This window comes from Oryzias latipes, chromosome 21 (assembly GCF_053564925.1).
Source record: "Oryzias latipes strain Hd-rR chromosome 21, Olatipes_Hd-rR_3.1".
NCBI classification, from domain to species: domain Eukaryota; kingdom Metazoa; phylum Chordata; class Actinopteri; order Beloniformes; family Adrianichthyidae; genus Oryzias; species Oryzias latipes.
The window spans coordinates 32,408,374-32,435,416 of NC_136257.1; the positions used below are offsets into that span (position 1 = coordinate 32,408,374).

Here is a 27,043-nt window from a genome sequence, read left to right on the forward strand (position 1 = left end):
AGAAAGGCGATATTATTGTCCGCCTTGAGGAACTATATGATACCTACTTTAAGACCATTCAGCTTGCTTCATAAAACAGTGTAATGCATCTTAAATTAATCACCTGAGAACCACATTTAAAAGCTGGGAAGAAAAGGAAGTCTCTAAAAGCATATGTTCCTCAGTCATCAACCACCTTGCAGCCCCCGAATCTGAGTTTTAAATAGATACTCAAGCTTCTTTACTGATCAATGCTCATCAATTTGGAGCGTTTTTTGTTGTTGTTTTAGCTCTTCAGATATTGTCTTTTTCTGTTTTTGTTCAAACTGATTGCAGTGAGCTCTACTTATTTCTACAAAGATGTTTAAAAAGCACTAACATCGACTTCAAAGGGCTTTAATGATCTAAAAATAGACGGTTATTAGTGTTCAGGTTGTTTTATGATTAAATATTGCAACAGAAATGGTCTGATTCTGCCAAGATTTGAAGTCAGGGAAACAAAAAAGCGGACTGCAAAACTCAATATGTAGATAAAAGAAAATAAATGTTTTGTACAGCATTTTTGTCTTCTGTACAGGGAATTTGAAATATGACAATCTTTACCTGACTGCATTAAAAAGAGTTGATGGGACTTCCTAAAACTGTGCAGTCGTTGTCGATGCATCCTCTCAGCTGAATTGAATAAACTCGCCACCAGGCCTGGCGAACTTCACTGGGAGATACTCTGTCTATATAATTTACCTGAATGACATGTCGGTGTTTCTTTATGTTAATTATGCAGCTGTGCCATACAGCCATGTTTCTGAAGTAAGTAGAAGTCATGCCGAGGACACTGTCGGGCGACTGGAGGTGTTATCCACGTACCATTACCTGTAATGACTACAACAGAGCTTTTGTGTCCCACTGACTTTGTTACATGATGTGATTCAGGGTTATAACACAATCAATCAGAGCCATTAAAGCCGTTCTGGAATAAAACAGATGTTGGTTTTATTTAGTGTGTGGGAACCAAAGACAATATGGGGAAAATGTGTTTTTCTTTTGTTTTTTGCTTTTTGTGAGCCAAGTGTTATGATTAAAAAGTAAAATTTATATGACTAGAAAGTACGTCGCTGGAAGACGGCCATTTGAATTTTTTGGCAGATTGTAATTATGGTGAAAAAGAGCCTCATAACCTTCTGTCTAAAAATAAAAAGTCAAAGCTGGGAGGAAAGAATGTCAGCATTTCAAAATTTCTACAGCGGTAAAAAAACATTAATAACCAGAAGTTGAGACTTAATATATTACATAGAAAAAAATCAACTTGCCGTTTTTAAGGTCTTGTTTTAACAGCAGAGAGTTAATAATAGAGAGTTAGTGTCATGGTTTGGGTTTCTTTGTATTGGCTTTTGCTTTCCGTTTTGTTTCTGTCATGTTTGAGTTCTGTTTCCTGTTTTATTTTGAAAGGTTTAGTATTATGTCGTGTTTTTGAGTTTTACTTCCCTGGTTCCAATCTCTCCTGATCGTTGTCACCTGGGTCTTGTCAGTCCTGTCTGAATATAAGTCTTTCCTCTTGTGCTGGTCCATTACCGTCCCTTCCCTGACTGTCTTCTGCCATGTTTTCATGTAAGTTTAGTTTTGTTTCCCTGCTCTGCAGCACTTTTCTTTAGTAATAAACCCCCTGCCCTGGAACTGTGTGCCTCCCGTCTCTGTATTTTGGGTCCTTCATGGTCACCAGCTAGTTAGTTTGATATTTCAGAAAAATGGTGATTTGAGGTACAGGCACCACATTTTGCATAGATGTAACATAGGATGTCGTCGTTCAACAAAGCCTATACGGCATAATCATAATTACAAGGCCACTGGGAACGCTTTGAAAATAAATCAGAAGACATCAGAATGGGACTTTAAGATTATAATAGCTGAGTTTGAGACAACCTTAATGTGTTTAAACTCTTGTAATACAATACTTATGTTTTTTTTTTTACTATTTGTTGTTTTGTGTGTTTTTCAAGTTTGAATACGAAACCTTGCTTTTTTGTTGTTGTTGTAAAGGGCCTTTATCTTGTAAAATCCACTTTTTAAGCTTTTAAGTGTGTTATTATGTTAATTCCTCACAAAAAACAACCCCAAAGTTGTATTTGAATTCAGTATTTTTCTAAAAACCTGCTCTCTGAGCACCAGCCCCTCCCAATCCATGAAAATGAGCAGGTCCTCAAATTGTGACTTCACAAAGTGAGGAACCACCCCTTCCAGGCCAGCACCGCCCCCAGGCTGACACACACCCCCTTTCTCTGTGGAGCTAGCAGTGATCAACTAAGCGCTTGCCTTTTCTACGAACAATATGTACATCCATCTTTGCAGAAGTTCTGATGTTATTTGTTGTACTCTAGGTTGACGTCATGAAACGGGCGGCACCCACAAGGAGAGGAAGGCGGAGCCCAAGAGATCGAGTCGTCTTACTTCCAGGTAGAACAATGAGCTGCAAGAATTAGTCACATTTCATAAAAAAATATTTCTTTAGTGTGCCAAAGGTACTTTATTATCATATACATGGATATAGTTCACTCTGAAAGGCTTAAGCATCATCTAAGGCGTTTAAATAAATGTAAGATTGGCAGACTGTGTCTTTCTCACTCTTTACTTTCTCTGTCGTTGTACATTATCCTGAAAAATTTCTGTAGTACATTCAAAACTTTTCATCTTTTTCTTTGTGCTTGGACTTTTATTAACAAACCTGCTAACTGGGCTCTATGTTGAAGAAACGCAAACGTTTTTTTCTCCATATTTTAACCCAAAATAGTCCCCTCACTGATAGAATGCAAAAGTTCTTCTCTGTCAATGTCAGACATAAAATAGCATGCCACAGCAATAATTGGCACAGGGGGCTGTGTTGACTTGGAGAATGCAATTTCTTTCTTTTGTTTATTTCAGTGTTTAGATACAGGCAGTGCAAAGAGAATTACCTGCTCGCTGTTTGCTTTGTACCCACATAATGCCTGACTCATTTTATCAGGGGAAAACGCCGTCTTCATACTCCACTATTTTTCAAAGGCAGAATATAAAACAGATGACGATCCTTCTTAGTTTGTTACTCTTACCATCAATACAGACATCATAATGCAGAGCTCCCTCCATGTATCTAAATCAGTCCTCGACATAGCTTTAAAGTAACATATACATTTTATTAAAGACCCAATCTGATGAAAATTGTGTTTTTGGTGCTATTAACATGCTCTTGTTAGCTTAAAAGTGCATTTCTGAGTATCGGGTTGAATCTGAATTGCCTCCCTACCCCTACATTTATCCCTCCAAACGGAGAGTTGTGGCCAAAACTGTGTTTATACGTTGTGAGGTAACTACGGCTTGATGACATCATCAGTCGCAGGTCATCTACGTAAGTGGGCTGCTGCCAGTGCTCCTAAAATACAGAACATCAGTTTTATCATTTTAAAAAGTCATGCAAGAAGAAAACCTCATCACTTATATTTAAATGTAAACTTTGGTGAATGCCCACATGAAGAAATGCGTTTCTCAGCGCGACATGAATCAAACTACCATTGGAGGGAAACGTCAGTACAGCTCCTCCTTAGAAGAAACACTTCCGGACTTCGCTAAAGCTCCAAATGCCCCTACAACTGGAGCAATCATCAAATCAGATTATTTGTATAGCACCTTTAAAACACAAGGCATTTAAAGTGCTTTACAAGATGAAATTTAAAAACAAAGGACGAGACAAACAAATATGTAATTAAAAACCGGCACAATGCCAATCCCCCTCCCCTCTCCCACACATGCACACACAATAGGGAGGAGCCAGAGGAGCAGGGAAGCAATTCATATTCTGCCTTACTTTATAACAAGAGGAGACAAAAAAAAAGGCGCTTGAAAGTATTTATGATGTAGAAAATATGTATTTATGATGTAGAAAATATGCTGGACGTTCCACAAGCTCCGTTTCATTCTGATGCATCCACCTGCAGACAGATAGATCCATGAACGTCTTTGTTTTCCTCGTCTGAGCTGGAATCTGAATGTAAACTGAATAGCTCTGACACTGTTCACCATTTTTGTTGCACCGCTAATATTATTTTGGGGTTGTGAGGGGCTGTAAGCTGACGGTAGAGCGTGTAACCAGATGAGTGATGGGGCAGAATTGCTGCACCTGTCCTGCCCAAAACTCACAGGTGAAACTCCAATCAACTCCTGCTGCTCTGCAGAAACTTTGTCCTAGAAAACAAGAACAGTTTTTTTTTTTTTTTTTTTTTTTTTAGCTAAAAAGGCCATAAAAACCACTGGGAACGCTTTGAAAATAGATCAAAAGATGACCAGAGTGGTCTTTCAATGCTAAAATAAAGTAAATCAAAGTAAATATCAGCCTTTATTTTGAAAATAATATCAGTGGTTTCTGAGATTATCGAAATTCAAAGAGTAAAATACAAAGGTAACTTTGCATTATATGTTTATCACTTAGAATCTTGTGTAAATAGAAAAAGGAAATCAAGGACAGAAGATCAAATTCATTTTTCTTCCTTCCTGCTTTGCCACGGTCCAGCTGTGTCTGGCCCCGCCTCTTCTGCGACTGTTTCTGAGCATGATGAAGAGCGATAACACAAACCACCTCTATTAGATGCTTTCTAGCGACAGAATTAGATTAATGTTGTGCGATGTGATTAAAGCGGAACTGTTGCATTAGCCTGATAACATCTTACTCCAGATGTTGCTGGCAAAGTGGAGGAGATGAGCAGAGCGAGCGGCACCACCTAATCGCAGCAGATTGTTAAAATTAATGATGCACTGTATATGAGGTAAACACCGGGTGTGCAGTGCAGTTGTGAACCCGTGTGTTATCTAGGATGTCAGAACAACAAAAAGACTGCATGCATGCCATGATTTTGCATGTTTTCTATTGTTTTTAGGATTTCCATATGTTTAAATTAGTCCTACATAAAAAAGAATGAATAAAATTTTTTTTTTCTCAATTTCTTTGCATTAAGATTATTCTCGAAGACTTTCTTGTCTTCTTTTCAAGCCCTTTGGCTTTCTTTACCAGGGATAATATCAGTAAAACCAAACTCCAGCACCTCCAATAGTTTGAGTTTGATGCTTTAAAGCTTTTATCCAAACTTGATTTTTCGTCCAACTTTTCTTGAAAGCATTTTCTCACCACATGGACAAAAAGGGAGTTAAAGAAAGGAAGAAAAATAGTAGTTGGGGCTTCACTGTTGGCATGGCATAACTCTCTGGCCCAAAGGCCCAGAGGATATTTAGACTATGCATAATAACCTTTTACTGGAACCATTCTGTGTCCAAAAAGTCCCAGTAAACTGAAAATGAATAGGAAACTTTCCAAAGCGGCAGAGGAATTCCTGTTGGGCTTGTGTTACTTGTTTATTTCCCTCTGTGCTTCGTCGTATCAAAGATCCTGTTAATAGGCCTAAATGTTTGTTCTGTTTCCACGATGGTTATTTACTCTGAATGTAAAATGTCATCTGTAAAATGTGTGCAGCCAACAGCTGAGCATAATGATTGAATTTGTTGTTGCATACCAATTGCCTTGAAATTCTGCAACAGGAGCTCCAGAGTTATTTGTGCTTGGTTTGTTAATGGAAAATCTATGCAGTTATTCCTCCTCTACAGTGTGCATTAACTGAATTGGGCCAGAAAACAGTTTTGATTGATAGCGGACGGAATTCATTTGTGCAACGTTTCTTCTGAGGTTTTCCCTCTGCGTGAGTGTGCATGCACAAACACTAAAGTTTCCACATGGACCGTATCGTGCTCTGCTCTGCCGATGATGTCTCATTATTTTTCTCGTGCGTTGTTCAACTTTTGCATACAGATATTTACGCAAACACCAGGGTTTTTGAACAAAGAGATGTGTGTATCACGTGGGGTCTCAGACTAATTTCTGGAACTGCTTTGCTTTTTGCATTAAGACTCCAGGAGTTGAAAAGTACCAGGATTTAACTCTAAACTGGAGCTTTGGCTCCATTATTTACGTTCTTTCAGCTACCGTAACTCTTTTACTGTTGACGCATATATTAGTGAGGTGTTTATGCATTTCTGCGTAAATAAGCTGATTCTGTCACCAACAAAAGAGGCTTTGCACCATTGTGCAGCACTAATGTGTTGCACTTTGGTGCAAAGCCGACATGGAAAGCTGACTTTCTCCAGAATCAGCTGATTTGCTGTGATCGGATAAACTCGGGCTCTGCAACCTGAGGCTCCAGAGCCACATGTTTGAAGAAAAATGCTAACAGTGTTATTAATGTTAGTCAAAATAAGTATGTGTTCTAATATACGCTGCACAACATTGTCTTCTTGTTGTGTAGAGGTAAAAGTCTTAAATTAGTTGAATATATATGCATGGATTTAAAAAAAAAAAAGTGGATTATACACAAATAATGTTTATTTAAAAAATAATAGGAGCAAAATAGTGACGGTTCACTAAAGTCATAATGACAGAATGTCTAATTTGGTTTTCTTGCATTTTTACTTCAAGTAACTCTGCCGCAGCAGAAGGATCTTGTTTGACACTGGGTGTCTTTTATTTTGAAGAGATCTTGTATTTACTGCTGTCAAGACAATATTTTATTTTAAAGATACCTTTTATAACTGAATGGAATAATAGCTACACAAACCTAAAGTGCATTTTTCTAAAGGGTTATTTGGTTCTCACTGTTTTTTGGTCATTAAGAAACTGGACCAAATGACACATTGAGTGTTAAAGGTTGCAGACAGCTGGTGTAAATGGTCAAAGACTTGTGGAACGTCAAAGAGAAGGAGTTATTTAGGTGTTGTGCCAGCGTCAAAATGCAAAGATTCCAGTTTTTTCACCTTCAGGGTCTGTTTCTGGATATTACTTAAAATATCTATTGCAGGAACTGTTTGTCCTGCATGTCTGCAAACATTGTAAGGGGTTGGGGGGCTTTTTTTTAATGCATCGAGAGCTAAATAAACGACTTGACCATCCTGGTTTATTTCTATAACCCTTTGATTCTTTCGTTTCTTTTTAAACTCAGACATGCAGGAATCCAGTAAACACATCTATACTGTAAGAGCACAAGCACTAGTTTGCAAAAGTGTACACATCTTTTTATTTGTGCGTATATTCAGATAAAAAAGTTCTGGAAAGGATTGCGTTACACTATCTGACATTTTCTGTTTTCTCCTGAAACTTCTTGGATGGACACTTTATTAAAAGGGGGGTTTAGTTAGTTGCCATGGTGACATGTGATCTCCCTTTTAATACACTTGTACTCGGAGCTCGTAGAACATAGCTAATGAAAAATCCATATGAAACCCTTTCACACAAATGAAACCTGCACTGCTCACATGTCAGTACAATATGTTTCAGGCTCTCACTGCAGATTCCTCTCAGCTGCTTTTCTATGTGAAAAACGAAAAATGACGGCCTCTTCAGAAATCTTTGATGGATGCAATCGTATTTTATCCCAAATTCAGATTAATGCAGCAAAAGCACAACCTTAGTACGTAGTTTTAGTCAAATAAAAATAAAATCATTAAGAAGAAGTTTGCTTGGTAATAAATGCAAAATGTACCAATAGGTCTCATTCTACAGAATTAAAAATCAATATTTGGTAAACAGTTACAACCATTTATTTATTTTTCTAATTATTATAATTTTTTATACACACATCGTAAATTCTTTGTTATGGTTAATGTGTGTTTCCCCTCATAAAGATTTGCTTACTCTGCAGTTTCAGATGGAGGATATTTTTATTTTGGCATGGATGACAAAAGCTGTCTTACCTTAAGATTTCAGAATTTGTGTTCTTGTAAAAATATTGTGTTCCTTTTCTTCTGGTAACATACAGTACGGTCTGTTAGAGACACACACTAGTGAGGCGGTGACCTTACGGTTTTATTTTGCTTTTTTATTCAGGTGGATGAAGTGCCTCTAAAGATCACGGGTCTGTATTCGCATTGAACGTCCATGACCAAACAGATCCTAGTAAACCAGAATATATATCATCAAAAAAAGCTTATTATTTTTAAGCATTTCAGTAAAAGACCACATTTACCACAAATATAGAAATACTTAGGAGTCTTAATCTGGAAAATGAAGGGAGTCGTGCTGCATTGACCTACAACTTGATAAAATTCTACGGTGAATGCTGGCCAGCTGTCCAGTTTTGTCTTTTTCTTTTTCACATTTTAGACGTTTTCTGGGAGTTTTCGTATTTTCCGTTAGTAGAAACAGTAAACATAATGTCAATTTTTAACCAAATCACAAAAACATAGCAACATTTTGATAACATGTTGTGTTTTTTGCTTTGCAGATTCAACATAGTCAATGAGTGTTTTCTTTTCCACCTTTATGCTACTTTGGGTATGAAGTCCCTGACTGGCAATGAGAGGTTCCATCAGTATGAGGCAGTGAAGGTGCTTTGAATTTTCCTGGTACAGCCTAATGATTGGCAGCAAATTGGCTGAGAGCAGCCTGAGGCAGTTCAGTGTTGCTGAATATCAATCACCGTTGATCAACGGCCCTCTCCACTGCAAACAAATGTCCCTTCTTTCGCCACTGATTTAAATGAACCAGCCGTTCACCTCCAAGTGCCTGGGCTCCACTCATCAAGCTACATCTGTTAGCTGCCCCTTAATAACAGAACCAACGTCCTCTAACATGGATGCAGGTTTAAACAGCAATTCCCTCGGTTGCCCAGAAAAACACCTCTGTCTGTGGGGACCTTCAGTTATTGCATGCAAGTGTTAAACAATGTCATATTAATTCTCTCCGGAGTTTATTACTGCTTGTGCCTCCCCTGCCACCCCGCTATCGTTCACACGCTGCAGCTCTTCTTCACTCGCAGTTGAAAGGCTGTCAGGGTGAAATCTAAATAGGTAATTAAAGCTACAAGTAGCATTTAGCGGGCCCGAGCACGTGCCACCGCCTGGCACGAGCGACCGCCCCGTGAGCAACGCCCTGCTCGAGCCATTCTCGTTGTTTTTTCTTGTCCATTCTGGAGCTCCAAGATAATGTTAATATGACAGCAGCCTGTGGGGGGGGGACTGTAATCTGTTTCCTTAAAGGACAAAGACTTATGCATATAGCATGAAAAAAATTCTTAAATCTAAGCCTCGTTTAGACCTGCTCAATTTTTCATCAAGTAGAAGAAGGTTTTTATCAGATTAAGAAACAAGCAATGATGATAATTGCTATCACTGTTCCTAAGAATGAGAACAATAGAACTCATTCAATTTCCACTACAATGTCTAGATGAGTGTCAGCTATGTCTGATAACTTGGCCAATTAGCTGGACCGGGATCTTGCAAAGTGCAGAGGGTTTACGTCCAGTGTGATGAGTCTGTGGACGGCAACAGTACAGCATAGCCTTTGGTTTCCACAAGAGAAGAACTCCTGACACATCTGCCCTAACAGACAACTACAAGAGGAGTTGAAATGTATAACACGGTGAAGGAGTTTTTGTGCAGAAAAAGGTACCATTAGAAAAGCCAGTAGCAGTGACTGCAGACAGGTTTCATCACTCACTGTAAGCTGTAAAGCTGACCCAGACTTTCCAAAATGTCTGCATTACTGCTGCGTCATTCACCAGTAGGCCTTATGTGCAGAAGTGATTGGCTCTGGACACATAATGACTCCTATTGTGAAAATCATAAAAAAAACCTCAGCTGCAAAGCAAAACAGAACAGGATTTTTAAGGTGCTATTGGTGGAGATATCTGCTGAATATGGTGAATATGAATATGGTGAATCTGAACTTGTATTCTTGACTGACATTACTGGAAAACTAAACCACTTGATCTGCGAGCTGCAAGACATTGGCAAAACTATATTTTTTTATTGACCAGCCTGCCTGAGCCAGTGTTTTTCTTGTGGGGATCTTTTCTGCCAGGGCTTGCCGGCTTGGTCAGTGGATGTTGCTGCAGTTGTCTCCCTTGCTGGGACAGCTGGAGTTAAACATAGCAGCCTCACGGCTGTGAAGTGGACCCCGTTGCTGTCCCAGTCTGGATGGGCACTGTGGTGATGTTCCAATGTTCAGGCTGGCTCCTGGTATGAAGAGATTCCCAATTACCATTTCCTAACCGCAGAGCCAAGGATGTGTTTACATGTTTAGGTCAAAAATGTGATGAACAGCTTCATGTTGTCTATTGATGTAAGTTTAAACCTAAACATGTTTCCCTGTTACTAATCCAGTTGATGTTGTTCTCCACCTGTGTCTAGGTGATAGAAAAGCATCTTTTTATATTTAGAGCTCTAAGCAAACAAACAGTTGTCTATATAAAAGAGCTTTTACAATTGTGCACTTTTAGCAGGTCTCTGAATACATGTGACCAATGTATAATGGATTTTCACAGACTTTGTTTAAAACTGAAGGTGACAGAGACTTTGGAGAAGTGGCTACATTATTCTGGACTTCTTTGTTTCATCCACAGAAGAGTAAAATATGTGATTGATTTTGAAAAGCTGCTGAAAAATGTATCTTTTTAAAATTGCAATTTCTAATTTGGGTTTTACATTTTGTGTTCCATTTTTTGTGATTTTATTAGAGGATTTGTTAATTTTTTTGGTGTTTAAAGGTGGTACATATTGTATATACACAATCTTCTTAGAGACATTTGCTATATGTTGTGTTTGTTGTCATTGTAGTTTAATTTTATTGGATGTATTGAAAGGAAATGAAAAGAAGTTGCAGCATTGATTAAAAAAAGCATAAAAGAGACATTTACTGTCTGATGTTACATCTGTAGGAGTGTACTGAGGCTGGGTTTTGTTTTGGAGCACATTCATATGTTTTGTTTGTAAAAAAAAAAAAAAAAGATAAAATATAAAGTTAATTGTATTTTGGATGAATAAAAAAGCAATGATTAGTGCTAAGGATGTATAAAAGACAAACAAAACAAAGGAAAATGCTGTATTTTAGGGTTGAACTAGGCTTTCTAACTGTTCTACTTTCTGTCTGCCACTCCTGGCTAATTTACATGTGAGCACACAGCCGGGGGTTGGGGGGGGGCTAACTCCACTCCTGCAGCAGGGGAGACTGATGAAAAGCTTGAGGATGTAAGATTGAATAAATAAAATCCTAGAGTTGACCAGTTCATTTTATAAATGTAAATATTTTTTATTTTGGTGCTGATAAACTAAACAGAAGTTATGATAAAAATATTTGCTTGAGTCAAAATGTCCCAAAATTTGCTTTTAGCACAATAGGGTGATTAAGGTGGTTAAATGTTTCTCGTACGTATAGTGCTGCTTTTCAAACGTGGAGCTTTGTAGGACGCATCTAATTCTGAAATCTCAGCTTCCTGAGACAAACGGCTGATTTCCTATAAAGCTTGATTATATGACTGCAACGGAATCGACCACTTCCTGTTTGGCAGTGCCTTACGCAGGCACCGTCAGATGTGCAGCCATGAAACTTGAGATGATGAGAGAAGAGCCTTCTGAGTATCTCCAGTTTTAATTTCATGCACATCGGAAAAAGCACATAGAAAATACAGGGCAGAATGTGCCCCATGCAATAACTAGGTGGCGCTATAGAGCTCGTCCAAAGTTGTCATATCCATGGGTTCAGAATGAAAGCTTCATCATATCCATTGAAATTCAGTGAGATTGGACAAGGAATGTGCACATGAGAGCAACATTTGTCTGCATGGCGAGACGCCCAACTTTGCCGCTCTGTCAAGACCACACCCCGCATTGAAAGTTATGGCTTTTTATCAGAGTAAACTTCAATGGTTTTTCAACAGGTGGACGTCATTTTGAGGTGTGTCGGCTCATCCTACTTGGAGCAGTGATGCTCCAAGTAAAACATGTCATTTCCTGTTGCCAACAGGTGGCGCTACACCTGTTTCGGATTTTTCGACTGCAGATGTGTTCAAAGTCAGACTACAATCATGCACAACAAATTTGGATCAGATTAGATTATTTATGGCTGAGTAATGGCCATTTTTTTTTTCATGGCGTGATTTCGAAACGACCTCAAATTTTGACGCGCCGCCACGGTCACAAACAACCGTAAAAACTTAAAAGCTTCGCAATTTAATATTGGACATGTGTTTAGTTTACAAAACCAAAGTTTGGAGTCATTGTTCAAAAATCTCTAGGAGGAGTTCGTTCTAGAACGAGGCTTGCAAATGACCAAAATACACCAAAAATGACATATTGACACCAATATAGCAGACTTCCTGTGCAACTGACAGCTTGGTACCAAGAGACTTTTTTGTAGGTTTTCATCTGATGAACATGTCCTGTAAAAATCAAGCTTGTATGTTAAAGAACATGGCGGGGCTCTCAAAAACAAACATGGTAGGTGGCGCTATTGAGCCGTTTTTGTTCACCCATGCAAGTGCTGTATATCTAAGTTGGAGATATTTATGAGGCATCTCATTCTGAAATCTCAGCCTCGTGATACAAACGGCTGATTTTTTATGAATTTTTAATTATCTGACTGCAACGCAATCAACCACTTCCTGTTTGGTGGTGGCTTGCGCAGGCACCGTCAGGTGTACACCCATGAAACTTTAGACGATGAGAGAAGACCCTTATGAGTATCTCCTGTTGTAATTTTATGAATGTCGGACAAAGCAAAGAGAAAAGATAGGTCAGAATGTGACATAAAATGTATTTGTCAATATCTAGGTGGCGCTATGGAGTTCGTCCAAGATTGTCATATCCATTGGTTCAGAATGAAAGCCTCATCACCTCTATTGAATTTCAGTGAGATTGGACAAGGAATGTGCACGTGAGAGCAACTTTTGTGTGCACGGCGAGACGCCCAACTTCGCCGCTCTGTCACGACCACACCCCTGCGTTGAAAGTTATGGCTTTTTATCAGATTAAACTTCAATGGCTTTTCAACAGGTGGACATCATTTTGAGGTGTGTCGGCTCATCCTACTCGGAGCAGTGATGCTCCAAGTAAAACATGTCATTTCCTTTTGCCAGCAGGTGGCGCTACACCTGTTCTGGATTTTTCCACTTCTGATGTGGTCAGGGTCAGACTACAATCATGCATATCAATTTTGGATCAGATTGGATTTTGCATGGCTGAGTAATGGCCATTTTTCTTTTCATGGCGTGTTTTCAATATGACCTCCATTTTCGACGCGCCGCCACGGTCACAAACATCCGTAAAAACTTAAAAGCTTCGCAATTTAACATTGGACATGTGTCTAGTTTACAAAACCAAAGTTTGGAGTCATTACTCCAAAATCTCTAGGAGGAGTTCGTTCTAGAGCGAGGCCTGCAAATGTCCAAAATGAAGCAAAAATGACATATTGACCTCAATATATCAGACTTCCTGTGCGAGTGACAGGTGGGTCCTTTCAGACTTTTTTGTAGGTCTCCATCTGAAGAACATGCCCTGTAAAAATCAAGCTTGTACGTTAAAGCGTATGCGGGGCGTCGGGACAAAAGTCACTGTAGGTGGCGCTATCGAGCCGTTTTTGTGCTCCCATGCCAATCTCCTATAAAATACGAAATTTTTCGCGACTCCTGATGTGTGTGCCAAATTTGGTGAGTTTTGGGGTATGTTAAAGGCCTCAAAAAGGCGACTCTTCCGGTAGAATAATAATAATAATAATAATAATTAAAGCTACAAGTAGCATTTAGCGGGCCCGAGCACGTGCCACCGCCTGGCACGAGCGACCGCCCCGTGAGCAACGCCCTGCTCGAGCCATTCTCGTTGTTTTTTCTTGTCCATTCTGGAGCTCCAAGATAATGTTAATATGACAGCAGCCTGTGTGTGTGTGTGGGGGGGGGGGGGGACTGTAATCTGTTTCCTTAAAGGACAAAGACTTATGCATATAGCATGAAAAAAATTCTTAAATCTAAGCCTCGTTTAGACCTGCTCAATTTCTCATCAAGTAGAAGAAGGTTTTTATCAGATTAAGAAACAAGCAATGATGATAATTGCTATCACTGTTCCTAAGAATGAGAACAATAGAACTCATTCAATTTCCACTACAATGTCTAGATGAGTGTCAGCTATGTCTGATAACTTGGCCAATTAGCTGGACCGGGATCTTGCAAAGTGCAGAGGGTTTACGTCCAGTGTGATGAGTCTGTGGACGGCAACAGTACAGCATAGCTTTTGGTTTCCACAAGAGAAGAACTCCTGACACATCTGCCCTAACAGACAACTACAAGAGGAGTTGAAATGTATAACACGGTGAAGGAGTTTTTGTGCAGAAAAAGGTACAATTAGAAAAGCTGGTAGCAGTGACTGCAGATGGGACTCCTGCTATGATCAATAGACAAACAGGTTTCATCACTCACTGTAAAGCTGACCCAGACTTTCCAAAATGTCTGCATTACTGCTGCGTCATTCACCAGCAGGCCTTATGTGCAGAAGTGATTGGCTCTGGACATATAATGACTCTTATTCTGAAAATCGTAAACAACCTCAGCTGCAAAGCAAAACAGCACAGGATTTTTAAGGTGCTATTGGAGGAGATGTCTGTTGAATATGGTGAATATGAACATTGTGAATCTGAACTTGCATTCTTGACTGACATTACTGGAAAACTAAACCACTTGATCTGCGAGCTGCAAGACAATGGCAAAACTATTTTTTTTTGACCAGCCTGCCTGAGCCAGTGTTTTTCTTGTGGGGATCTTTTCTGCCAGGGCTTGTCAGCTTGGTCAGTGGATGTTGCTGCAGTTGTCTACCTTGCTGGGACAGCTGGAGTTAAACACAGCAGCTCACGGCTCTGAAGTGGACCCCGTTGCTGTCCCAGTCTGGATGGGCACTGTGGCGATGTTCCAATGGCCAGGCTGGCTCCTGGTATAAAGAGATTCCCAAATACCATTTCCTAACCGCAGAGCCAAGGATGTGTTTACATGTTTAGGTCAAAAATGTGATGGACAGCTTCATGTTGTCTAAACATGCCACCCTGTTATTAATCCAGTTGATATGGTTCTCCATCTGTGTCTAGGTGATAGAAAAGCATTTTTTTTATATTTAGAGCTCTAAGCAAACAAACAGTTGTCTATATAAAAGAGCTTTTACAATTGTGCACTTTTAGCAGGTCTCTGAGTTCATGTGACCAATGTATGGTGGATTTTCACAGACCTTGTTTAAAACTGAAGGTGAGAGAGACTTAGAGAAATGGCTTCATTGTTCTGGAGTTCTTTGTTTCATCCACAGAAGAGTAGAATTGGTGATTGATTTTGAAAAGCTGCTGAAAAAAGTATCTTTTTCAAATTGCAATTTCTAACTTGGGTTTTACATTTTGTGTTCCATTTTTTGTGCTTTAATTGGGAAGCATTTGTTATTTGTTTGGTGTTTTTAAGGTTCTGCAAATATACACATCATTTTTTAGAGACATTTGTTATCAGTTGTGTTTGTTGATTTGTAGTTTAATTTCATTGGATGTATAGATGTCGTGTGGGGGGGAGGCTCGAGAGCAGGTAGGACCCAGGCGCAGAGACGGGAGGCAAACGGGTTCAGGGCAAGTGGGTTTATTTAACTAACAAAAAGCGCTGCAGAGCAGGATGACAAAACTAAAAACAAAAACTTACTGTGGCATGGCAAGGGACATGGACGCCAGACAAGAAGACGTGATCAACATGAGCAGAAGTTAATGGACCAGCACAGGAGGAAGGCAGAGACAAGACTTATATACAGACAGGGCAGACAAGACACAGGTGAACACGATTAGGGCAGATGGGGACCAAAGGAAGTAAAACTCAAGAAACATGACAAGACAGGAAACCTTTCAAAATAAAACAGGAAACAGAACCAAACAAGACAGAACAAGAACTAAAGCGAAAAACAAGACAACAAACTGAAACCATGACAATAGAAAGGAAAAGAAGTTCAAACATTGATTATAAAAAAGGATATAAGAGATAAAAAAAAAAAGAAAAAGGAAAAGAAAAAAGATAAAATATTGATTTAATTGCATTTTGAATGAATAAAAAACAATGATTAATAGAATCAGAATCAGAATCAGGAATCAGAAAAAGTTTTATTGCCAGGTTCAGTAGAGCGCACTTTACAAAACGAGGAATTTGACTTGGTGTATAGTGCAATTAAGAATAAGTTAAAAATTAAGTTAACAACAACAACACACTATATACAGTAGAGTAAGGTGAATTAAAGTGGGAGCACAGATGGGCTGGGATGGTGGGGCCTGTAAGTGGCACCGACAGTCCTTTGGTGGGCGGGGGGGGGGGGGGGGGGGGGGGGGTCACCTGGGGGAGTTGGGGTTCTGTTCAGCAGGCTGGCTGCAGTGGGGAAGAAGCTGTTCTTGTGGCGCGAGGTCCTGGTCCTTATGGACCGGAGCCTCTTGCCAGAAGGGAGGGGCCGAAAGAGATTATGTCCTGGATGAGAGGGGTTGGCTACAATCCTGGCTGCCCGCCTCCAGGTCCTGGAGATGTGCAGCTCCTGGAGAGACGGGAGGTGGCAGCCGATCACCTTCTCTGCTGAGTGGATGACGCGTTGCAGCTTGGCCTTGTCTCTGGCCGTGGCCGCAGCGAACCAGACTGTGATGGAGGACGTGAGGGTGGATTCGATGATGGCGGTGTAAAAGTCTACCAGCATCTTTTCAGGGAGGTGAAACTTCTTCAGCTGCCTCAGGAAGTACATCCTCTGCTGGACCTTCTTAGTGATGGAGCTGATGTTCTGCTCCCACTTGAGGTCCTGGCTGATGATGGTTCCCAGGAAGCAGAAGGACTCCACAGAGGTCACCGGGGAGTCACAGAGGATGACAGGGGGGAGGGGGGCTGGGGCCTTCCTGAAGTCCACTGTCATCTCCACTGTCTTCAGAGCATTAAGCTCCAGGTTGTTAGCGCTGCACTATGACACCAGCCTGGCTATTTCACTCCTGTAGGCCGACTCATCTCCGTCAGAGATGAGGCCGATGAGTGTGGTGTCGTCAGCAAACTTCAGGAGTTTGACAGACAGGTGACCAGCTGTGCAGCTGTTTGTGTACAGGGAGAGTAACAGGGGTGAAAGGACACAGCCCTGGGGGGATCCGGTGCTTGTGGTCCGAGTATCTGAGACGAGCTTCCCCAGCCTCACATACTGCTGTCTGTCCGTCAGGAAGTCTGTGATCCACCTGCAGGTGGAGTCAGGCACATTCATCTTGGAGAGTTTTTAATACTAAAGATGTATGAAAGACATACCGAAAAAATATGTCTTTCAGTGTTTAACTGGCTGTCTTTGGATTATGCATGCCTGAGTAATGACCATTCTTACTCCTCATCTCTCTGTTCAATGCTTGCTAATTTACATAGCAGGGGTCCCAGCAGGAGGGGGCGGGGTTGTAAAACGACTCCTTCAGCAGAGCCAGGCTGAGAGAGGCTTTGACATGTAAGATGTTAGATGTTAGAATGCCAGATGTTAGAATGACCAGTTCATTTTATATCTATGAAAATATTCAGGGAGCTATGGGACATGTTCAGCTTTAGGTCTGTGAAAATTGGTGTCGATTGTTGAAACATAAGTTACCATAAAAAAATGTTTGTTTGGAGTCTAGACAGATTTAACAGAGGTTTTTGGATGAAAAGGATTTTTTATAAATCATCTGTTACACTTTTAAGTCTGAAAAAAATATGGAAGGCAGCAAACACAGATCCCTACCGTTTTTAATTTTTTTGTGCTGATATTTGAAAGATAAGTTATGCAAAAAAATAGGTGTTTGCAGTTTTGCCTAAAAAGACGTTTTCGGACCTTTTTGGATGTAATGCTCTCTAAGATGTCACCTGTAACTTCAATCATTCTGAATTTTTTTAGGAAGCAGTAGCACATAAATGCCTATGAAAGTTGAATTCTTGGTGCTGATAACCTAAACAGAATTTATGCTAAAAATCTTTGTTCAGTCCAAAATTTCATTAAAAAAATCAAGTGATGAAGTTTCTCGTAGACCCTATAGTGTTACATATCAAAGCTGGAGGTTATTAAAGGCATCTAATTCTGAAATCTCAGCTTCCTGAGACAAACGGCTGATTTATAATAAATTTCTATTATTTGGGTGCACATAATCGACCACTTCCTGTTACGCAGGCACCGTCAGGTGTACACCCATGAAACTTTACATGATAAGAGAGGACCCTTCTGAGTATCTCCAGTTTTAATTTCATGCACATCGGACAAAGCAAAGAGAAAATACAGGGCAGAATGTGCCCAATGCAATAACTAGGTGGCGCTATAGAGCTCGTCCAAGATTGTCATATCCATGGGTTCAGAATGGAAGCCTCATTACCTCCATTGAATTTCAGTGAGATTGGACAAGGAATGTGCACGTGAGAGCAACTTTTGTGTGCACGGCGAGACGCCCAACTTCGCCGCTCTGTCACGACCACACCCCTGCGTTGAAAGTTATGGCTTTTTATCAGAGTAAACTTCAATGGCTTTTCAACAGGTGGACGTCATTTTGAGGTGTGTCGGCTCATCCTACTTGGAGCAGTGATGCTCCAAGTCAAACATGTCATTTCCTGCTGCCAGCAGGTGGCGCTACACTTGTTCCAGATTCTTCCACTGCAGATGTGTTCAAAGTCAGACTACAATCATGCATATCAACTTTGGATCAGATTGGATTTTGCATGGCTGAGTAATGGCCATTTTTCTTTTCATGGCGTGTTTTCAAAATGACCTCCAAGTTCGACGCGCCGCCACGGTCACAAACATCCGTAATACCTTTAAAGCTTCGCAATTTAACATCGGACATGTGTGTAGTTTACAAAACCAAAGTTTGGAGTCATTATTCATAAATCTCTAGGAGGAGTTCGTTCTAGAACGAGGCCTACAAATGTCCAAAATAGAGCAAAAATGACATATTGACACCAATATAGCAGACTTCCTGTGCGACTGACAGCTTGGTCCCAAGAGACTTTTTTGTAGGTTTCCATCTGATGAACATGTCCTGAAAAAATCAAGCTTGTATGTCAAAGCATATGCGGGGGCTCGGGACAAATGTCACTGTAGGTGGCGCTGTCAAGCTGTTTTTGTGCGCCCATGCCAATCTCCTGTAAAATACGAAATTTTTCGCGACTCCTGATGTGTGTGCCAAATTTGGTGAGTTTTGGGGTATGTTAAAGGCCTCAAAAAGGCGACTCTTCCGTCGGAAGAAAAAGAATAATAATAATAACTCTTACAGATACAATAGGGTCCTTGCACTCCGTGCTCGGGCCCTAATTAAAGCTACAAGTAGCATTTAGCGGGCCCGAGCACGTGCGACCGCATGGCACGAGCGACCGCCCCGTGAGCAACGCCCTGCTCGAGCCATTCTCGTCGTTTTTTCTTGTCCATTCTGGAGCTCCAAGCTATTGTTAATACGACAGCAGCCTGGGGGGGGGGGGGGGGGGGGGGGGCTGTAATCTGTTGCCTTAAGGGACAAAGACTTTTGCATATAGCATGAAAAAAATTCAAGCAATGATGATAATTGCTATCACTGTCCCTAAGGATGAGAACAATAGAACTCATTCAATTTCCACTACAATGTCTAGATGAGTGTCAGCTATGTCTGATAACTTGGCCAATTAGCTGGACCGGGATCTTGCAAAGTGCAGGTGGTTAACGTCCAGTGTAATGAGTCTGTGGACGGCAACAGTACAGCATAGCTTTTGGTTTCCACAAGAGAAGAACTCCTGACACATCTGCCCTAACAGACAACTACAAGAGGAGTTGAAATGTATAACACGGTGAAGGAGTTTTTGTGCAGAAAAAGGTACAATTAGAAAAGCTGGTAGCAGTGACTGCAGATGGGGCTCCTGCTATGATCAATAGACAAACAGGTTTCATCACTCACTGTAAAGCTGACCCAGACTTTCCAAAATGTCTGCATTACTGCTGCGTCATTCACCAGCAGGCCTTATGTGCAGAAGTGATTGGCTCTGGACATATAATGACTCTTATTCTGAAAATCGTAAACAACCTCAGTTGCAAAGCAAAACAGCACAGGATTTTTAAGGTGCTATTGGAGGAGATGTCTGTTGAATATGGTGAATATGAACATTGTGAATCTGAACTTGCATTCTTGACTGACATTACTGGAAAACTAAACCACTTGATCTGCGAGCTGCAAGACAATGGCAAAACTATTTTTTTTTGACCAGCCTGCCTGAGCCAGTGTTTTTCTTGTGGGGATCTTTTCTGCCAGGGCTTGTCAGCTTGGTCAGTGGATGTTGCTGCAGTTGTCTCCCTTGCTGGGACAGCTGGAGTTAAACACAGCAGCTCACGGCTCTGAAGTGGACCCCGTTGCTGTCCCAGTATGGATGGGCACTGTGGCGATGTTCCAATGGCCAGGCTGGCTCCTGGTATAAAAAGAATCCCAAATACCATTTCCTAACCGCAGAGCCAAGGATGTGTTTACATGTTTAGGTCAAAAATGTGATGGACAGCTTCATGTTGTCTAAACATGCCACCCTGTTATTAATCCAGTTGATATGGTTCTCCATCTGTGTCTAGGTGATAGAAAAGCATTTTTTTTATATTTAGAGCTCTAAGCAAACAAACAGTTGTCTATATAAAAGAGCTTTTACAATTGTGCACTTTTAGCAGGTCTCTGAGTTCATGTGACCAATGTATGGTGGATTTTCACAGACCTTGTTTAAAACTGAAGGTGAGAGAGACTTAGAGAAATGGCTTCATTGTTCTGGAGTTCTTTGTTTCATCCACAGAAGAGTAGAATTGGTGATTGATTTTGAAAAGCTGCTGAAAAAAGTATATTTTTCAAATTGCAATTTCTAACTTGGGTTTTACATTTTGTGTTCCATTTTTTGTGCTTTAATTGGGAAGCATTTGTTATTTGTTTGGTGTTTTTAAGGTTCTGCAAATATACACATCATTTTTTAGAGACATTTGTTATCAGTTGTGTTTGTTGATTTGTAGTTTAATTTCATTGGATGTATAGATGTCGTGTGGGGGGGAGGCTCGAGAGCAGGTAGGACCCAGGCGCAGAGACGGGAGGCAAACGGGTTCAGGGCAAGTGGGTTTATTTAACTAACAAAAAGCGCTGCAGACCAGGATGACAAATCTAAAAACAAAAACTTACTGTGGCATGGCAAGGGACATGGACGCCAGACAAGAAGACGTGATCAACATGAGCAGAAGTTAATGGACCAGCACAGGAGGAAGGCAGAGACAAGACTTATATACAGACAGGGCAGACAAGACACAGGTGAACACGATTAGGGCAGATGGGGACCAAAGGAAGTAAAACTCAAGAAACATGACAAGACAGGAAACCTTTCAAAATAAAACAGGAAACAGAACCAAACAAGGCAGAACAAGAACTAAAGCGAAAAACAAGACAACAAACTGAAACCATGACAATAGAAAGGAAAAGAAGTTCAAACATTGATTATAAAAAAGGATATAAGAGATAAAAAAAAAGAAAAAGGAAAAGAAAAAACATAAAATATTGATTTAATTGCATTTTGAATGAATAAAAAACAATGATTAATAGAATCAGAATCAGAATCAGAAATCAGAAAAAGTTTTATTGCCAGGTTCAGTAGAGCGCACTTTACAAAACGAGGAATTTGACTTGGTGTATAGTGCAATTAAGAATAAGTTAAAAATTAAGTTAACAACAACAACACACTATATACAGTAGAGTAAGGTGAATTAAAGTGGGAGCACAGATGGGCTGGGATGGTGGGGCCTGTAAGTGGCACCGACAGTCCTTTGGTGGGCGGGGGGGGGGGTCACCTGGGGGAGTTGGGGTACTGTTCAGCAGGCTGACTGCAGTGGGGAAGAAGCTGTTCTTGTGGCGCGAGGTCCTGATGGACCGGAGCCTCTTGCCAGAAGGGAGGGGCCGAAAGAGATTATGTCCTGGATGAGAGGGGTTGGCTACAATCCTGGCTGCCCGCCTCCAGGTCCTGGAGATGTGCAGCTCCTGGAGAGACGGGAGGTGGCAGCCGATCACCTTCTCTGCTGAGTGGATGACGCATTGCAGCTTGGCCTTGTCTCAGAAACTGTTAAATATTAAATATTTGTGAATAAAATAGAATGGAATTACATGAGTTGCTGTGAGCACAGCTTAATAAATATCAAGTTATTGCACAGTGACCCGGTTAGACAGTCAGGATATTGCACGCATTGTAGTAAAATTAGAGTGAGGTGTGGTTGGTGGACGTATGTGCATTCCGTATGATAATTGCCTGTGGAAAAAAGCTGTTTCTTAGTCTGTTTGTCCTGGTTCTGATGGACCTGTACCTCCTTCCAGAGGGCAGCAGTTCAAACAGAGGGAAAGCAGAATGGGTGGAGTTAGTGGTGATGCTAGTCACTCTGCTGAGGCAGCGAGACTGGTAAATGTCCTTCAGTGAGGGGAGGGGGCAGCCGATGATCCTCTGCGCTGTCTTTACCACTCTCTGGAGACTCTGCCGTTCTGCTTCAGTGCAGTGGGAAAACCACACTGTGATGCCATAGGACAGAATGCTCTCAATGGTTGAGCGGTAGAACGTTACCAGCAGCTCCCTGCTGACGTCGTTCCTCCTAAGTTTTCTCAGGAAGTGCAGGCGTTGCTGGGCCTTCCTGATGACAGTCATGGTGTTGTTAGACCATGTGAGGTCAGCAGAGATGGTGGTGCCCAGGAGGGTGAAGCTGTGGACCCTCTCCACACAGTTTCCATCGATGTAGAGTGGGGGTGGATCTGTTCTGTTTTTTCTGAAGTCCAGGATGATCTCCTTGGTCTTGGTGGTGTTCAGGATGAGGTTATTAGCCTGACACCACCTTGAGAGTTTCAGGACTTCGTCTCTGTAGGCCGTCTCGTCGTCCCCAGAGATCAGCCCCACCACAGTAGTGTCGTCTGCAAACTTCACCACGGTGTTGCTGGTGTGGGCTGGTCTGCAGTCTGCTGTGTACAGTGTATACAGCAGAGGACTCAGCACACATCCCTGTGTGGAGCCTGTGCTCAGCGTCCGGGTGGAGGAGAGGTGGGGGTCAAGTTTGACTGTCTGTGGTCTGTTTGTCAGGAAGTCCTTGATCCACGAGCAGGTGAGTGGGTGGAGTCCTAGTTCAGACAGTTTGTTGACCAGAATGTCAGGAATGATTGTGTTAAAGGCTGAGCTATAGTCCACAAAGAGCATCCTGGCGTAGGTGTCTCTGTGTTCCAGGTGGCTCAGCGCAGTGTGGAGGGTGATGGAAATGGCATCATCCGTTGATCTGTTTGCTTTGTAAGCAAACTGGTGGGGGACGAAGATTGGAGGGAGGGAGTCTTTGATGTGTCCCAGGAGCAGCCGCTCCAGACACTTTGTGATGACAGCAGTGAGTGCAACTGGGCGGAAGTCCGTGAGGAAGGCTGTGGATGAGGACTTTTTGGGTATCGGGATGACAGTGGATGACTTCAGGCAAGCAGGGATGAAAGCCTGAGCTAGCGACAGGTTGAAGATTTTTGTGAAGACCTGGGAGAGTTGATCGGCGCAGGCCCGCAGAACCTTTCCGGGAACTCCATCAGGTCCCGCCGCTTTCCTGGGGTTTACCCTGCTGAACATCCGTGCCATCCGTGCCACGTCCATAAAGGCATTGTTTTTATATTTAGAGCTCTAAGCAACCAAACAGTTGTCTATATAAAAGAGCTTTTACAAATGTGCACTTTTAGCAGGCTGAAAAAATTATCTTTTTAAAATTGCCATTTCAAATTTGGGTTTTAAATTTTGTGTTCCATTTTTCTGTGCTTGTATTGGAAGGATTTGTTATTATTTTGTTTAAAAGTGCTACATATTGTATATACACATAATTTATTTAGAGAAATTTGCTATACGTTGTGTTTTTTGGTTTTGTAGTTTAATTTCATTGGATTTATATTAAGGAAAAGAAGTTGCAGCATTGATTAAAAAAGGATAAAAGAGACATTTACTGTCTAAGTCTTATGTTACATCTGTAGAACTGTACTGAGAGTTGGGTTTTGTTTTGGAGCACATTCATATGTTTTGTTTGTAAAAAAAAAAGATAAAATATTAGGTTAATTGCATTTTACATGACTAGAAAAGCAATGATTATTCATAAAAATCTATGAAAGACATACAAAACAAATGAAAAAGCAGTCTGCCCTCCCTCTTGTGTCTAAACTCTTGTCACCTCACTTCTGGGTTAGTTAGCATATGAACTGGCAGCTGGTGTGTGTGTGTGTGTGGGGGGGGGGGGGGGGGGGGGGTGAAATTTGACTCCAGCAACAGGGATGATTGAGGAGCAGGCTGCAGCATGAGGAAAAGACTTAAGCATGTAAGAGGAAATGACATCCTACAGTTGACCAGTTCATTTTATATCTGTAAAGAATATTCAAGAAGCATTTAGACATGTTCAGCTATATGCGTGTGAAACTTGGTGTGGATATTTGAAGCATAAGTAATTTTAAAACACACTTGTTTGGAGTCCAGACGGAAAAAGCACAGGTTTTGGGATGAATCAGGATTTTTTTAAAATCATCTGTTTCACCTGGACTTCTGAAAAAAATATGGAAGGCAGCAAACACAGATCCCTACATTTAAAAAAATAAATGGTGTTGATATATGATGATTAAGTTATGAAAAAAAATAGGTGTTTGTAGTTTTGCCTAAAAAGACGTTTTCGGACCTTTTTGGATGTAATGCTCTCTAAGATGTCACCTGTAACTTCAATCATTCTGAATTTTTTTAGGAAGCAGTAGCACATAAATGCCTATTAAAGTCTAGTCTTTGGTGCTGATAACCTAAACAGAATTTATGCTAAAAATCTTTGTTCAGTCCAAAATTGCATAGGAAAAAAAGAGGTATGAAGTTTCTCATAGACCCTATTGTGTTACATATCAAAGCTGGAGGTTATTAAAGGCATCTAATTCTGAAATCTCAGCTTCCTGAGACAAACGGCTGATTTATAATAAATTTCTATTATTTGGGTGCACATAATCGACCACTTCCTGTTACGCAGGCACCGTCAGGTGTACACCCATGAAACTTCAGATTATGAGAGAGGACCCTTCTGAGTATCTCCAGTTTTAATTTCATGCACATTGGACAAAGCAATTAGATAAAAATGGGCAGAATGTGCCCAATGCAATAACTAGGTGGCGCTATAGAGCTCGTCCAAGATTGTCATATCCATGGGTTCAGAATAGAAGCTTCATCATATCCATTGAATTTCAGTGAGATTGGACAAGGAATGTGCACGTGAGAGCAACTTTTGTGTGCATGGCGAGATGCCCAACTTTGCCGCTCTGTCACGACCACACCCCCGCATTGAAAGTTATGGTTTTTTGTCAGAGTAAACTTCAAGGGCTTTTCAACAGGTGGATGTCATTTTCAGGTGTGTCGGCTCATCCTACTCAGAGCAGTGATGCTCCAAGTAAAACATGTCATTTCATCTTGCCAGCAGGTGGCGCTACACTTTTTCCGGATTCTTTCACTGCAGATGTGTTCAGAGTCAGACTACAATCATGCATATCAATTTTGGATCAGATTGGAATATGCATGGCTGAGTAATGGCCATTTTTCTTTTCATGGCGTGTTTTCGAAACAACGTCAAATTTCTACGCGCCGCCACGGCCACAAACTTCTGTAAAAACTTAAAAGCTTTGCAATTTAACATCGGACATGTGTATAGTTTACAAAACCAAAGTTTGGAGTCATTATTCACAAATCTCTAGGAGGAGTTCGTTCTAGAAGGAGGCCTGCAAATGTCCAAAATAGAGCAAAAATGACATATTGACCTCAATATATCAGACTTCCTGTGCGAGTGACAGGTGGGTCCTTTCAGACTTTTTTGTAGGTCTCCATCTGAAGAACATGCCCTGTAAAAATCAAGCTTGTACGTTAAAGCGTATGCGGGGCGTCGGGACAAAAGTCACTGTAGGTGGCGCTGTCGAGCCATTTTTGCGCACCCATGCCAATTTCCCATAAAATACGAAATTTTTCACGACTCCTGATGTGTGTGCCAAATTTGGTGAGTTTTGGGGTATGTTAAAGGCCTCAAAAATGCGATTCTTCCGGCAGAAGAAAAATAATAATAATAATTAAAGCTACAAGTAGCATTTAGCGGGCCCGAGCACGTGCCACCGCCTGGCACGAGCGACCGCCCCGTGAGCAACGCCCTGCTCGAGCCATTCTCGTCGTTTTTTCTTGTCCATTCTGGAGCTCCAAGCTAATGTTAATATGACAGCAGCCTGTGGGGGGGGGGGGGGGGGTACTATAATCTGTTGCCTTAAAGGACAAAGACTTATGCATATAGCATGAAAAAAATTCTTAAATCTAAGCCTCGTTTAGACCTGCTCATTTTCTCATCAAGTAGAAGAAGGTTTTTATCAGATTAAGAAACAAGCAATGATGATAATTGCTATCACTGTCCCTAAGGATGAGAACAATAGAACTCATTCAATTTTCACTACAATGTCTAGATTAGTGTCAGCTATGTTTGATAACTTGGCGAATTAGCTGGACCGGGATCTTACAAAGTGCAGGTGGTTTAACGTCCAGTGTGATGAGTCTGTGGACGGCAACAGTACAGCATAGCTTTTGGTTTCCACAAGAGAAGAATTCCTGACACATCTGCCCTAACAGACAACTACAAGAGGAGTTGAAATGTATAACACGGTGAAGGAGTTTTTGTGCAGAAAAAGGTACCATTAGAAAAGCTGGTAGCCATACCTGCAGACGGGGCTCCTGCTATGATTGACCGACAAACAGGTTTCATCACTCACTGTAAAGCTGACCAAGACTTTCCAAAATGTCTGCATTACTGCTGCTTCTTTCACCAGTAGGCCTTATGTGCAGAAGTGATTGGCTCTGGACATATAATGACTCCTATTGTGAAAATCATAAAAAACCTCAGCTGCAAAGCAAAACAGAACAGGATTTTTAAGGTGCTATTGGTGGAGATATCTGCTGAATATGGTGAATATGAATATGGTGAATCTGAACTTGTATTCTTGACTGACATTACTGGAAAACTAAACCACTTGATCTGCGAGCTGCAAGACATTGGCAAAACTATATTTTTTTATTGACCAGCCTGCCTGAGCCAGTGTTTTTCTTGTGGGGATCTTTTCTGCCAGGGCTTGCCAGCTTGGTCAGTGGATGTTGCTGCAGTTGTCTCCCTTGCTGGGACAGCTGGAGTTAAACACAGCAGCTCACGGCTCTGAAGTGGACCCCGTTGCTGTCCCAGTCTGGATGGG

At 41.1% G+C, this 27,043-nt stretch overlaps 1 protein-coding gene across 1 annotated transcript in view; it reads right to left on the reverse strand.

Moving 5' to 3' along the window:
* Positions 1-4,650: 4,650 nt before the first annotated feature.
* Positions 4,651-27,043, reverse strand: part of LOC144988791 (uncharacterized) — a 51,643-nt gene continuing 29,250 nt past the window's right edge. The window contains exon 3 of the mRNA XM_078939727.1: positions 4,651-4,721. Coding sequence (XP_078795853.1) covers positions 4,651-4,721 — 71 coding nt within the window. The remainder of the gene's footprint in view (positions 4,722-27,043) is intronic.